The sequence below is a fragment of the Phocoena sinus genome, chromosome 17 (assembly GCF_008692025.1).
Source record: "Phocoena sinus isolate mPhoSin1 chromosome 17, mPhoSin1.pri, whole genome shotgun sequence".
In the NCBI taxonomy this organism is placed as follows: domain Eukaryota; kingdom Metazoa; phylum Chordata; class Mammalia; order Artiodactyla; family Phocoenidae; genus Phocoena; species Phocoena sinus.
This window is the reverse complement of record NC_045779.1, coordinates 74,768,481-74,782,467: the sequence shown is the minus strand read 5'-3', so window position 1 is coordinate 74,782,467 and position 13,987 is coordinate 74,768,481. Positions and strand designations below refer to the sequence as shown.

Here is a 13,987-nt window from a genome sequence, read left to right as displayed (position 1 = left end):
GTTTAATCCTTCACAGCAACCCTAACAGCCGGGTTACTATCGTCCCCTTTTTACAGATGTTGCACAGATGATGCCGTGGGGTGGGCCCTGGTCAGGAGCCTTCCGTTGTGAGTTTACACACAGCCTATGTTCTGCTTACCCTGCATGAATCTGTCGTATTATTTAGGGTTTCCTTTCCAGACTGTTGAAAAGGAGGGATGCTAAAGCGTTCTTTCTTTGTGCTGGGGAGATTGGGCAGGGCTTTTCAATCCACTTCATGCAGTTCTAATGGGGGGGCATTGGCTGCTCAATGCTGGCTCTGGAGGCCTGGAGGGCCGGCTAATGGGATTTTTCTGTGGCAAATCATTCACTTTCTAAAAGTCGCGCTGTTGAGTGTTTATGGAAAATGGCACTGGTTTTGTTTATGATAATCTCCAGCCATATGTTTTTAGGATTTCTCTTTGGATTAACACTTCGACTTCATATTATGTCAATAATCATATCAAATCAGCCTTATGACGATTCTCCAACATTTTCTTTATGTCGCTCTCGAAAAATCCATATGCTATTGGTGTCTAGTCTTAAAAGTGAAACTTAATAACATACTTTGTAGATCCCTTGCCCTCTTCCATGGGTCTTGGAGTACCGTCAAAAGGAGGTGTTGGTGATAAGAAAATGCAGTTGGGAGCAGGTAGCAGGACCAGAAATTGGAGGGTTCAGGGGTGTTTGAGGTAAACAGGCTGTGGACTCAGAGCTGCGAGATCTGATGCCTTTGTTAATCCTCTGTCTGCTTTCAGTTCTGCTTAGTCACAGATAATGGAGTCACTGCAGGACTTGTATTAATGCCTATGTCAAAGTGAGCAGACCTAGCGGAGCTGCTGTCCTCTGCCAGCCATGCTTTTCAAAGGCACACATGGCAGATGACAGAGGCCTGCCTTCACTGAGCACGTGAACTTGAGAATCCTTTCTGCTGCGGCCAAAGCACAGTGACTCGTACAGCTCGCTAGATTCTCCGAGCCATAGTCTTCAATCTATGAAATGGGAATTGGAGTTGCTATCACTTCTTTGGTCACTTCAAGGCATAAACGATGAAAATGAGTAGCCAAGAGATACCCAGAGCATTTTTCAACGTGAGTGGCTCTCTGTGCTTTTAGGACATATACGTATATAAGCGCACATATATACACATAGGTGCGTATGCATATAAAAGCTTTGTAGAAGGATGTACAAGAAAATTATTGGACTCTAGGGACTAGGAAACTTTATATTGTGTTTCCTTTGGTAATACTGAGATTTTTACCATATCTGTATTCTATTTTGAACACATATTAGAATATCTGCCTTATAAGGTGATAAAGCATCCACTGAGGTACAGTATGATGGGAATATCTAGATGTTTCATGAATAGTGGATTCTTTCTTGCTCTATAGACCTGGGGAGTCCAACACACACACCCTGCTATGCACAAGCTTTGCTGGTCTTCCTACTACTGTACTGACTTCTGATCTTAATAGGAAAGATGAGAAATGGGAATATGCAAGTTACCCTGAGTGTCTGGCAACCACAGATGTCCTGACTGAATTTCCTGCTTATGAAACGGAAAAGTCTTTTTATGACAAAGCTCGTTGAACGTCTCTGTTATGTTCAAATCAGAAGGGACCTCATAACGTAAAGCCAGGTTTAATTTGAGGCACTGGGGAGTGAAGGATGCAGTTGAGACTTTGTCCGGGGAGTTCTGTGGTGCCCAGTTTCTATCTTCACGCCTGAATCACTCCTTCCTCATTCTACCAAGGGTGATGGTGGCCAACTGCATATGGCCAAGTCCCTCTCTGGAAATTGCCCTGTCTGGGAGAGCTGCCGACCAAGGTCACACCTCTTCCCCGAGGTAACCCATGCCCAGTGACAGTCAGTGCATGGGTACAAAGACCTGGCCCCCGTCTCAAGGCCAGACAGCTGCAGGTCCAGAGCTCCCCCTGGGATCGACTGAGGTCCCTGTGCCTGCATGACAGTGCAGTGTACCTCCTCCCTCTGCCCCACCCTACTCTCCCATGGCCGTTGCTCCCGAGAGCACACGCCATGACCTTCCTGCAGGCCAATCTCTGTCTTGCAGTCTTTCTCCCAGGGAACGAATCTAAGACCATCTCAGAGTGAGGTGACGGCAGACCTGAGACCTCCATCCAGGTTTCCTAATTTGTACTATCATGATGAGAGCAAATATAATTATACCCACCATTGTCTGCCTTCATGGCACCACTGGGGGTACAGATGGAGTTCAGGTGGCTCCTGACCCTTATCAGACCTGTCCCTACCCCAGTGGACCAACTCAACCCTCTTAGATGGCAGCAAAGAAGAAAGGAAACAAGAGGCTGCCGCATCGACAACTATGCAAGTCAACTCACAGAAACCGAGAGGATGCGATTCCACCAGCACTGCACCTGGCGCTTCTCCCAGCAGGACAGGCTAGGAAGCCCTGGATGGATCATGAACAGACATTTGCTTGCGCTCCTCTTATCCACGTGAGCAATAGATTCCTACGTCCACGGAATTCTCAAGCTTACTACTCAGTGCCTCCCTTTTTCTGCCCAAACCCATCCTGGTGAGATTTCCTTCTTCTGTTCTTAAAACAAATCCTTCCTGAAATTCACCCCAAGCCATCCTTCTCTAGGGAGGCTGCAAGGAAGTCAGGACTGTCCTGGTCCTTCTTTTCCACCGTGTCTGGGCCTCCAAGTAAACTGTAGACTTAAGCATCTTCTCCTCATCAGACAAATGACGTGTGTGGAAGTCTACGGCTGTAATGCGTCCTACAGCTACCAACACAGTAGAATGTACAGAGCATTCTCACACAGTCTCTTACACTTTCAATACTGAGAACTGCAACTCACAACTGCTTCCTGTTTTACAGCAAAGCATTTTTCTCCTTCTCAGCACCATGTGCTATTCCTCCATCAATACAAAGGTCTTTCTAAATGCCTCATCTCCCTGTGAAAAGGAGCCCACCTCAGTCTGTCCCATGGCTTCTTCTTACAGTGGCAAGAGAAGGAGGCTTGTATGTGGGTGACATTCAGTTGCCCCAAACCTGCGAGGTCTGTGTCCTCATCATCACCATCATCTAATATTATTATTACTACTATTATTTTAATTTGAACACAGTAAGATAGAGGCTTGGCCAGTTTCAGTGGTTTCCCCCTACAGAGGGAGAGGGAAGACATTCCAACTCTTCTGTTGGCATCTTGAAGCGCTTCCCAGTTTTGCTCAGGACCTGGCCGCGTGGGATAGCCGTCAGCTTGCATTTCTGTTTTCCCCTGCAGGGGAGCTTCTACGTGCCCTCTGACAACTGCATGCAGCATGCTTACAAGTGGCACCGGGACGTGTGCTTCCTGCTCTTACACGCCTACCGGGGACTCCGTGCCTACTTCCTGACCATCATGAGGGACATCCCTGAGCTGCCACGCATGGAGCTGGGTAAGGGGCTGGGCACAGGGGAAAACTCACCCCAGCAGCCGACCGAACTTCCTCTTTTGGACTGGGGCTCGAGAAAACTCAGCGTGCTTTTGTAAATGTCACAGTAGCAAGCACCGTTTCAGATTTTTTTTTTTTTTTTTTTTTTTTTTGTATTCGACATCACTCTAGCCGGAGAAAATCTTGGACGTGCCAATGCAGGGAGAAAGGACGCAAGCACCCCGAGTCACATTCATTTACTCATTCATTCATCCACAAAGCATTTATTAAACACCTACTACCCACCTGGTGCTATGGGTACATAATGTGGAGTTGCTGTCTAAGGGAAAATGCCTGTTTACAGCCTTTTTCTTAATTAGGCTGTAGTTACTGTATTGCAACTTCCAAGAGTATAAAACAGTCCTACATTTATATATGTAGGTATTTCTACATATATATATATGTCATCTGGATGACATTAGCAAGCTCTCAGTAGTCACCATATTTGGTTTTGGTTTTCTGGGGGTGGATCGCTTCTTGTCCATCATCAGACATCATGGTCATTGGGCCTCATCCCTCTTGATTGACAGATGGTGGAACTGAAGCTCAGAGAGGTGAAATGACTGCTCAGGGTCACAGTGTGTGGCACAACAAGGCAGGAGCACAGAGATTCTTCAGTGATGCCCGGGGCAGAGTCTTTATATCGGGTCACACTCATTTACGGCAGGTGGCGGGTTGTGGTTTTGCTCAAAGTCTTCTAATGAGGCCCTTTGACCCTAGAACAGAAGCCAGGTCCTTAGCCTGGTAGTCAAGGGTAGTAACAATCCTGCCGGGAAGGAACCTCAACTTCCCTCCCTGCACCCTGAGACCTTCCTTGTGGAGATAGCCATGCCCTGGCAGTATTGATGGCCTTGTGCATTATCCGTTACTACACTGAACACACCACACAGCAATCGTTTATTTGCATGTTTCTCTTCCCCGCTAGACTGGGGGTCTTGGAGGGCAGAAGACCCCCAGATCCCTCACACACAGTGCTTGGCGCACAGGATGAAGGAGTAGGGGCAACGTTGTAGTTGTTGCATGGATTTCTGGTGCCGTCTTACCATCTGGCTTTGTCAGCTCTAATGCCCTCTTTGAAGCACGTGATCTTGGAGTTGAAATTTTTCAGGTCAGGTGCACTCACAGGAGACCCACACAGTTCAGAGCCAGTTTAGCTCAGGGGTAGAATGAAAACAGTGTCTTAGCAGTTGGCTTCTTGCTTCAACTTTTTTTTTTTTTTTTTTAACCCAAAGGAACTGAATTTATTTGTTCATTCACTCACTCACCATATTTTTGTTGAATGTTTACTGTGTACCAGGCACTGTGCCAGACCCCAAGTGCACAGCCATGATCAGTGATAAAAGTGCATTATGCCTCATGGGGCTCACAGAGCTGAGGACAGCTGCTGGACGGGCAGCATGTGCTCATCCGTGAGCGTCGGCCACGTGCAAGGTCTGACCACAGCCTCATGGAACTAGGGGAAAGTTCAAACACAGGCACAGCTGCGACCGGGAAACCACAAGTGGCCAGAGTCCACCCCGCTCAAGCTATAAGACGGCGGGGTTGCGGGCTTCTCTGTAGTCGGTGTGGAAGACTGGGACGAGTTGGTGGCGCTGAGCAGTGCTCTTAGCTCTGCTACCCCACTTCCCTGGACTTCTGAACATCCACCTGTATGAAGGACATACAGATCCAGGTCCTAGATGTGTCACACAGACGTGTGTGTACGTGTGCGTGCCTGCACGTGCTACGTACCCGCAAAAGCACAACAGAATGTGGACCACACAAAGTGAACGTGGGGCTCTCCTGTTTCTCAGAAATGCATCCATGGAACAATGTTGACCTTTATCTAGCGTCAACACATGGCTCCAAATCACCCTCTTTATAAACAGGACCCTTTAGACAGAATAGAGAAGGAAAGTCCACAGAAGCTGTATTTTTTTCTGTGACGTCAATGCCGACTTGAAATCTGTGCTCCGTTCATTCCGTTAACAAATTCTGCATTTCAGTGTGTGTCCATTTAATTGTGTGGGTTTTTTTTTTCTTTCCTAGAGTCACTTGCTGTTGAAGAGACACTCTCTCAGCTGTGCTCAGAGCTACAGGTAATTAGGAAACTGACTCCTTAGTTCTGAAGGGCAGTAGTTATGTGGGGCAAACATAGTTGCTTACTTGGTGTAGAAATCAGAGATGAGAAGACACGACTGGTTACCTAACGTTAGATCTTAAACTGAAGAAATACTCTTCCGTCCACTGCTCTAAATCATTGTGTCTCTTAGACACCTGTCGTGTGCCTGGCCATGTGCTAGATATTTTGAAAAACACCAAACGGGTTGACAGGTCTTGGTTTCCCTGACGTTCACACTTTTTATTTGTCTATTAACCATGCATCTAACAAACGTTTATTGACTGCGGGCTATGTGCTTCTCACGGAGGGTGACAGAAACCTTGCACCTGTGCTCAGGTGGCTCACACGTGGCAGGAGGCCAGCTGCCATTAAGATGATGACTTTGAAAACAGTGCTTTGCGTTTGCCAAAAGTTCATCAATCACGTATTAAGAGTATGTGCTTAGTGAGTACTTGGCAAATGCATGCTGTTCTGTTATTTACAATCTCTGGAACACTTTCACATCCCATTGCGTTGGATGGTCTGGGTGAGCACTGCTATCCTCATGTAACGAGAGTCAGATGAGATGGAAAGGAGTGTGTAGCTCAGGGTCGGTGACACAGCTAATCCATGCTCAGAGCAGGACTCATGAGACTGTCTCATTGCAAACTGACGTTTCTGTCTTCTAAAACCACTGTTTCTCATCCCTGGCCTCTCAGTAGAAACACATTTGGACTTTAGACGCACCCTGGCCTGGGTCCCATCTAAACTGGTTGAAACAGAGTAGATGGGAGTAGAGCTCAGGGATTTGCATTTTCATTACAAGTTCCCCAGATGAATCAAAACCACAATGAGATAGCATCTCACACCTGTTAAATAGCTCTCATCAAAAAGACAAGGGGTAAGTGCTGGCGAGGGTGTGGGGAAAAGGGAACCCTCGTGCACTGTTGGTGGGAATGAAAATCCGTGCAGCCACTGTGGAGAACAGTATGGAGGCTCCTCAAAAAATTAAAAAATAGAACTACCATACGATCTAGCAATCCCAGTTCTGGGTATTTATTTGAAGGAAATGAAATCGCTATCTTGAAGAGGTGTCTGCACCCCCATGTCCATTGTAGCATTATATACAATAGCCAAGACATGGAAGAAACCTGAGTGTCCACCCAAAGGCGTAAAGAAAACGCAGTGTGTCTGTACGCAGTGGTATAGTATACAGCCATCAAAAAGAAGGGAATCTTGCCATTTGTGACAACATGGATGAACCTTGAGGGCATGACGCTAAGTGAAATAAGTCATTCAGAGAAAGACAAATACTGTATTATCTCACTTATATGTGGAATCTAAAAACAAAAAAAAAGCTCATAGAAACAGAGACCATATTGGTGATTGCCAGGGGCGATGGGGGGAGGTGAGGGAAATGGGGGGAGGTGGTCAAAAGGTATAAGCCTCCAGTTATAAGTAAGTTCTGGGGATACAGCATGGTGATTATAGTTAACAATACTGTATTATATATTTTAAATTTACCAAGAGAGTAGATCCTAAAAGTTCTCATCACAAGAAAAAGAAAATTGTAACTATGTGAGGTGATAGGTGTATTAAGTAACCTTATTGTGGCCGTCATGTCGCAGTATGTACATGTATCGTTATGCTGTACCCCTGAAACGTACAAATGCACCAGGGGTCCCCCCACTGCAGCCTGCGAGTGCAGGGGGAGACGTGGATATGTCCCCATGCGTTTGGCCACAAGCAGACAGAGAGGAGCATCATGGTCCCTGAGCCACTAAGGGATGGGCCGGGGGCCTGAACCCAAGGCCATCTGCGAGCCACCGCCATATTGATGCATCTGGTCCCTGCAGTGGTTCAGGCCGCAGCTCAGGCTACCAATGAGTTCTTAGATATATTTCATGAAAACGCAGCGGGTTCCCTGCTTCCTTTGGTACCGGCCCCCAAACTGCAGGGAAAAGGCCCCTGGTTTTGAGTGACAGTGTTGCCTCAGGCTTTATTTGGTACAAAGCAACCAAATTAGCTGACTGCTGCAGGGATGCAGCTGGGTGACACGGAGGGAAAGGGGGAGTCTGGGAGGAGCACAGCCTGGTCTGCGGTTTTTTAAAGGGCTGGCCTGGTGCTGGGAGTGAAAGAAACAAAGCTTCCTCCCTGCCCCCCGCCCCCCCCCCCCCCCCCCCCCCCGCGCCTCCCCAAAAGGCACATTCACAGCCCACAGAACTTTTAGAGGCAGGACATCGCCACCTAGTGGTCAACCAAGCACATGGTCACAAAAGCATCCATCTCAAGGATGGATTGGATAGTGGAAACTGTTTCAGGTGGTTTAAGACAATTTGAAAACATAGAGCTCTACACTCATGGAGTAGTTCATCTGCACCTTTACTCTGTGTGAATCTTATACACGTTTCTTAAGCACCTACGGTGTGCCAGCTACTCTGCCATTTGTTGGGAATACAACAGAGATGGCAGAGAGCTCCCCAGGACTAACAGCCTGGGGTGAAACAGATTTGTTCACACAGGAGGCGGGAGCTCTCAATAGCATTGGTGCTGGACCGGGAAGTGTAAGACGAGGGGCCTGTGTGAGCACCGGAGGCTGTAGGTGGCATTAGGAGTGAGGCGGGGAGGGAACAACCATGCAAAGCCAGGGTGAGACTCGGCCTGACGGAAGCACCATGGGTGCTCGGGGCCCAGGACGGCTGCAGAGGGAGCCTTTGAAGCCCGTTTTGGGGGTCTGGGCTGGAAATGTGATTGGAGCCCATGGTCAGGATTCCTGCTGTGCAGCCTGGTTAGAAAAGGGATGGCTTGTGCTCTCCGTAACAGGTGAAAAGGTTCTAATGAAACTCAGCCACGTGCTTTGGTACAGCAGACAGGTTCAGATCATGTTGAGTGTCTACCAGACAGCAATGGAAAAATCCTGGTGTCTGAGTCCTACCCTCAGGGATGGGCCCAAACGCTTTACGGTCTCCCAGTGATTGAGTGTGCAGCCAGGAGTAAGGCCCATGGTGAGAGAACGCGGTAGCTCAGGGTGTGTAAAGCAGGCTTTTCTCCACCTGACACCTGCTTACCTTGAAGACACAATGCAGGCATCACCTCCTCCGGGAAGCCTTCCATGACCCTTTCACAGCACTCAGGACCTGTCTCTTTCATAGTACTTTGTAGGTCTAACTATCGAAATAAATAGCTGTAACTGGACCATGTGCCCCTTCCAGGACTGGACATATTTATCTTTGGCTTCCCAGAGCTCAGCATACTCCAAGCTCAGACTTCAGTAAACAGAGCAAGGGGCGGAGGTGGTGAGTAAATGAGCCAAGGAGCGTGGCTAGACCCAGGTGAAAAGCACGGCGGGGGGGGGGGGGAGCTGTATATTTTTCAGGAGCTTCACCTGAAATGGCACTGGGTCCAGACTGCCTCCTTGTCAGCGTGAAGGGCTTCTCGTTTTCTTGCCAGAGAGACCCTTCCACACCCATCATCTGTACCTGAACAGGCCCAGGCCTCTGTGAGAGCAGGAAAGTCCTCTTGTGGCTTAATTAGAAGCTTCCTCAATCTTATCTGGAACCATTGCTGTCATCAACTCGGGGGAGAAAATAATGCTCCCTTAGACACATTTAATGAATGGCTTTTCCTTTCCTCTCTGGGGGCTGAGCTCAGAATTCATGCTGTGTTTGCCAGAATTGCTGGAGTGGACAGTGGGGAGAGCCGTGGGTATCAGGGCGAGAAGGCCAGTAAAGGAAGTCCAGTTCCTAAGGCACGGGTGCCTCTCACTGATGCCAAGTCACCAGCTGACTCAATAAAGAGTTATCCAGTTTCCATCATCCATCAGCCACGGTATAGGTACCGAGAATATTGAGAAGGCTAAAGCTTGGGGTGCAGGCAAAGGAGGGTACCAAAGCACCATATGGCAAGTGGTACCATGAGAATAGTCTGTGCAAGGTCAAGTAGACCGCAAGGAGAAGGGAGGCTAGGCTTACACGTGGCACACGGGAGAAATTCTGAAAGAACCATTAGGAACAAGAGTGACTGCACGGGCTTCTGAAACAGTTACCTGGTGGAGAACAGACAAGTCCGAAGTGGTGAAGAGAGGGAGAAAGGAGATTGGAAGAGGCAGTAGGCATTCCAAGGAGAACGTGCAGCCCGATCAAGGCCCTGGTGCTTGGAAAGAGCTGTGTGTTCAGGTTGGTGTGGCCGGAGCCATGGGCAGCACTGCGCCAGAGGGAAGGCCGGGAACGTTGTCGGGGCAGAAAGGTGTCCGGTGCTGATGCAGAAGCGTGGCGTCTGTTAGTGAGGGTAACGTGTTGGAGAATGTAAAGATAAGCCACTAATAGACCATCTAAAAGCCTTACTCTCCAGCCTCGAGGTTTTCCAGTGGCCAGTCACATCCCCGACTCTCTCCAACCCAATCCTTCCTTTTCTGCCTCTTAACACTTTGGGCCATGGATTATGGGACTGAACCAAGAGTGGACGTTCCATGTTTGGTCCCTGTCTCCCAACAGAGCCAGTGATGGAAACAGTGCTTCCATCAGAAGACAGGGTCATTCTCTCGTTTTGGAGTTTTGTAGCTTGTGTTGTCACCAAAGACTGATCTTTCCTCTTGGAAGAAGCAGCTTAGAGATGCTACAGGTGAATGATGCCTTGTACCCGGAAGCTAGTCATTAATTACAAAGCTGCAATACCCAACAATTAAAGAGCCCTACAGAGTGTCAAATTCCTTCTTCTCTGTTTTTCTTTTTTTTTTTTTTTTTCCGGTACGCAGGCCTCACTGCTGTGGCCTCTCCCGTTGCGGAGCACAGGCCCCGGATGCGCAGGCTCAGCGGCCATGGCTCACGGGCCCAGCCGCCCTGCGGCATGTGGGATCCTCCCGGACCGGGGCACGAACCCGTGTCCCCTGCATCGGCAGGTGGACTCCCAACCACTGCGCCACCAGGGAAGCCCTTCTCTGTTTTTCTTACTCTCAGATGCTTTGCTCCACCCAGCATGCCTTATACTAGCATCAGCCTTTAGTCTAAGAAGAGTGAAGGGAACTTTCAGCGTTTCAAGCGAGGCTTTGAACTTAGTCTCCCCATACATTGTTACACCCAATAAAGGGTTATTTGCTTTGCACACTCATTTTGCAGATGAAGAAACTGAGGCACATGGCAAAGAAGGAGCTCAGAGATGGGTTTGAAACAGCAATGGTTATGTGTCCTGCTGCGTCTTCCAAGACAGACACATGCCCACCACTCTTTTTTTTTTTCAGTGTTCTTAAGTTGACTTTTTAAGCATATTAAGGATAGGGATGGTGTAAACCTATTTTTATTGAAATACAGTTGATTTACAATATATTAGTTTCAGATATACAGCATAGTATTTGATATTTTTACAGATTATACTAAATTTAAAGTTATAAAATATTGGCTATACTCCTCAGGGTTAACCCACGTTCCTATCTCCTCTGGTGAATGAGGCTCTCTGCAGGCAGAGACACTCCTTATCTTTTGAATACACTTACTGAACTTCACTTTGTTTATTTGCCGCGCCCTGTGGCATGCAGAATCTTAGTTCCCCGACCAGGGATCGAACCCGGGCCCCCTGCATTGGGAGTGCCGAGTCTTAACCACTGGACCGCCAAGGAAGTCCCAAGAGACACTCTCTAATTCATCTCTGTGCTCCCACGTATTCTAAACACGTGCCTGGGATATGGGAGATGCACGTTAAATTCTTGGTGGGTAAGTGATGAAGCGTAGAATTCAGCGTTAGGCTTGGACCACTGGTTCTCTGGCTGTCCTCAGAGATCAGTGATCTCTCTTCTCAGCTCTCCACAATGAAAGTTACCCGCAGGCAGACGGCTCTCGTAGTTCTAAACTGAAGCTAGCCAAAATTTCCCCCAAGGGCTCCGGACCTCTGTAGGCTGGGTCCTTCAAGCTTTCGTTAAGACAACCTGGGGTCCTCCTTAAGAAATTTGGAGTGTTGGGGGGAAGATGGTGACAGGTCTACTGAGCACGGCCATGTGGAAATCTCCTAGCAAGTCAGATGCCGTGAGGTTATAAAGACTTTATTGTTTCTCGGGAGATGTTTTACGACGCCTACTCTGTAACGTCAGTGTAGTGCCACGGCTTTGTGGTGAGATGGTCTTACAGTTGAATCTCAGCTCTGTGTGACCTTGGGTGTGCTATTTCATCCTCTCTCATTTAATTTTTGTATAAAATGATGGCTACAGTAACTTTACCAAAGGTTCATTGTGGGGATTAAATAGGAGAGGGCATATAAAAACACCTAGTGTTCTACCTGCCAACTAGTAGATATTAATAAGTGGAAGCTATCATGATCGTCGAGTAGTGAGTTCAGAACGTAATAGGATGCAGAAGAGAGTCCAGAGAAAGGAGAGGGATTCGTTTAAAGCAGAGAAGCCAGTAAAGACTTCAGGAGGAAGACGGCAGTAGCTTCATGGAGCAGAGGTCCTTTACTGCCACCCTTTTGCCTCCCCAGATGTTGAATAACCCAGAGAAGATAGCTGAGCAGATAAGTAAGGATCTTGCCCAGCTGGCCTCCCACCTGATGGCTCTGTGGACCCAGTTCCTGGACACGGTGACATTACACTCCCAAGTGACCGCTTATCTCACCCAGGAGCATCACACCTTGCGGGTAAGGGGTTAAATGGTATCAATTCACTAATCATGCACCAGTGATCTCTCAAGGAAGCTTTACGACAGTTGGCTCACTGGGCAGAATAAAAGTCGGGATTGACTTCCGTAGACCCAAGTACTAGCCCTTCTCCACCATGAACCAGCAGTGAAACTTTATGAACTTCCTTCGGCTTTCACATCTTTGGTCTACTATTCAGAAAATACCTTCCTTGGCTACCAAGTGATAGCAAACCAATCTCAGGGATATGACGAAGTGCTTTGATAGTGTTTCAAAGAAGTGTCTTCACATCTACTCCATTGTTCCTAGTGCATTTTTTGCCCCCAGCTTGAGTGCGCAGTGGTGGGTACCAACGCATAATAAAAGATGTTGGTCTTCTCATTTCCGGCAAGAGGACCAAATAGCTAAGTCTACAAAGCGCTCAGAGGACACACTTGGGTGACTAGCTTTGGACATTCTGTTTCATCTGCATTTATCTATGGCCTCTGTTTTCAAGGGTCGCATATTCTAGTAGAAGAAATAAGGCCCAAATGTACAAACGACAGAACGCAAGCCAAGAGCAGATTCATAAACATGCATTCAATTGTGTCCATAAATCAGGTTTGTGCTAAGAACCAGAAATAGAGAGGGCAGCTGGGGGTGGGTAGAAATACTAGTGTTTCAGAACCTCTGGGTTGTGGGCTGAGCTCTCCCTGATATTAATATATGTTACTTCCCTCGTTGAGCCTTAATTTCTTTTTAAAAAGTCAAGGCTAGGGACTTCCCTGGTGGTCCAGTGGTTAAGACTCTGCGCTTCCACTGTAGGTGGCACGGGTTCGATCCCTGGTCGGGAACTAAGATCCCACGTGCTGCATGGTGTGGCCCAAAATAAATAAGTAAATAATTAAAAAAAAAAAAAAGTGAAGGCCAAACCCACCCAGTGAGTTATTTTGTTTATACTATTTTATTCCTCAGGTCCGAAGGTTTTCCGAGGCCTTCTTTTATATGGAGCACCAAAAACTTGCAGTCTTGACCTTTCAGGAAAATCTGTAAGTAACCAGTTGCATGCCCACATCGTGAACCCTGAGCGCCAAGGACATTCTTGTTCAAAGTTATTTCTTCCCTTCATCTCCAATCATGAAGGAGAGAAGTCTGCCCACCTCTGCACATTCAGGTGAATTTTCTCTGAAGGCAAAAGAGTCAGACAAATTGCAGAGGCAGGAGCTGGCAGGTGTCAGAGAAGATCAATAGACAAAGTATTTTGTTGTTGTTGAGTATCCTTATGGTTCTGTAGACAGAATCAAGACTTCCTAGGTCCCTGAAGACATCTGTGTTGAGTCCTCTTTGCAAAATGAATTAGAAGCAGGTGGTGTGGGCACAAGCAATGTCAGAAAAAAAAAGTCCACCTGAGACTCTGCGGCAGCTATGAAATGCATTTAGCATAAGAATTAAGGCTGAACTACCTAATTAGGAGGACAGATGAAAATCTAAGTTTGATTTCCTCCAGAAAAATTTTAAAAATATTCAGAAAGGGGCTTCCCTGGTGGCGCAGCGGTTGAGAGTCCGCCTGCCGATGCAGGGGACACGGATTCGTGCCCCGGTCCGGGAAGATCCCACATGCCGCGGAGCGGCTGGGCCCGTGAGCCATGGCCGCTGAGCCTGCGCGTCCGGAGCCTGTGCTCCGCAATGGGTGGGGCCACAGCAGTGAGAGGCCTGCGTACTGAAAAAAAAAAAAAATTCAGAAAAGTCGAAGGGTTGACGTAAGATGAGGTCATTGTCTCTCATTGTAGATTTCCCTTGTGGGCACAATCAGTGCTTCCTCCAAGATGT

At 47.7% G+C, this 13,987-nt stretch overlaps 1 protein-coding gene across 1 annotated transcript in view; it reads left to right on the top strand.

Annotated features, from left to right (window-relative positions):
- The window catches only part of FAM135B (family with sequence similarity 135 member B), a 163,038-nt gene that overhangs the window by 124,554 nt on the left and 24,497 nt on the right, over window positions 1-13,987 (top strand). The window contains exons 7-10 of the mRNA XM_032610155.1: window positions 3,288-3,441; window positions 5,506-5,555; window positions 12,023-12,178; window positions 13,133-13,206. Coding sequence (XP_032466046.1) covers window positions 3,288-3,441; window positions 5,506-5,555; window positions 12,023-12,178; window positions 13,133-13,206 — 434 coding nt within the window. The remainder of the gene's footprint in view (window positions 1-3,287; window positions 3,442-5,505; window positions 5,556-12,022; window positions 12,179-13,132; window positions 13,207-13,987) is intronic.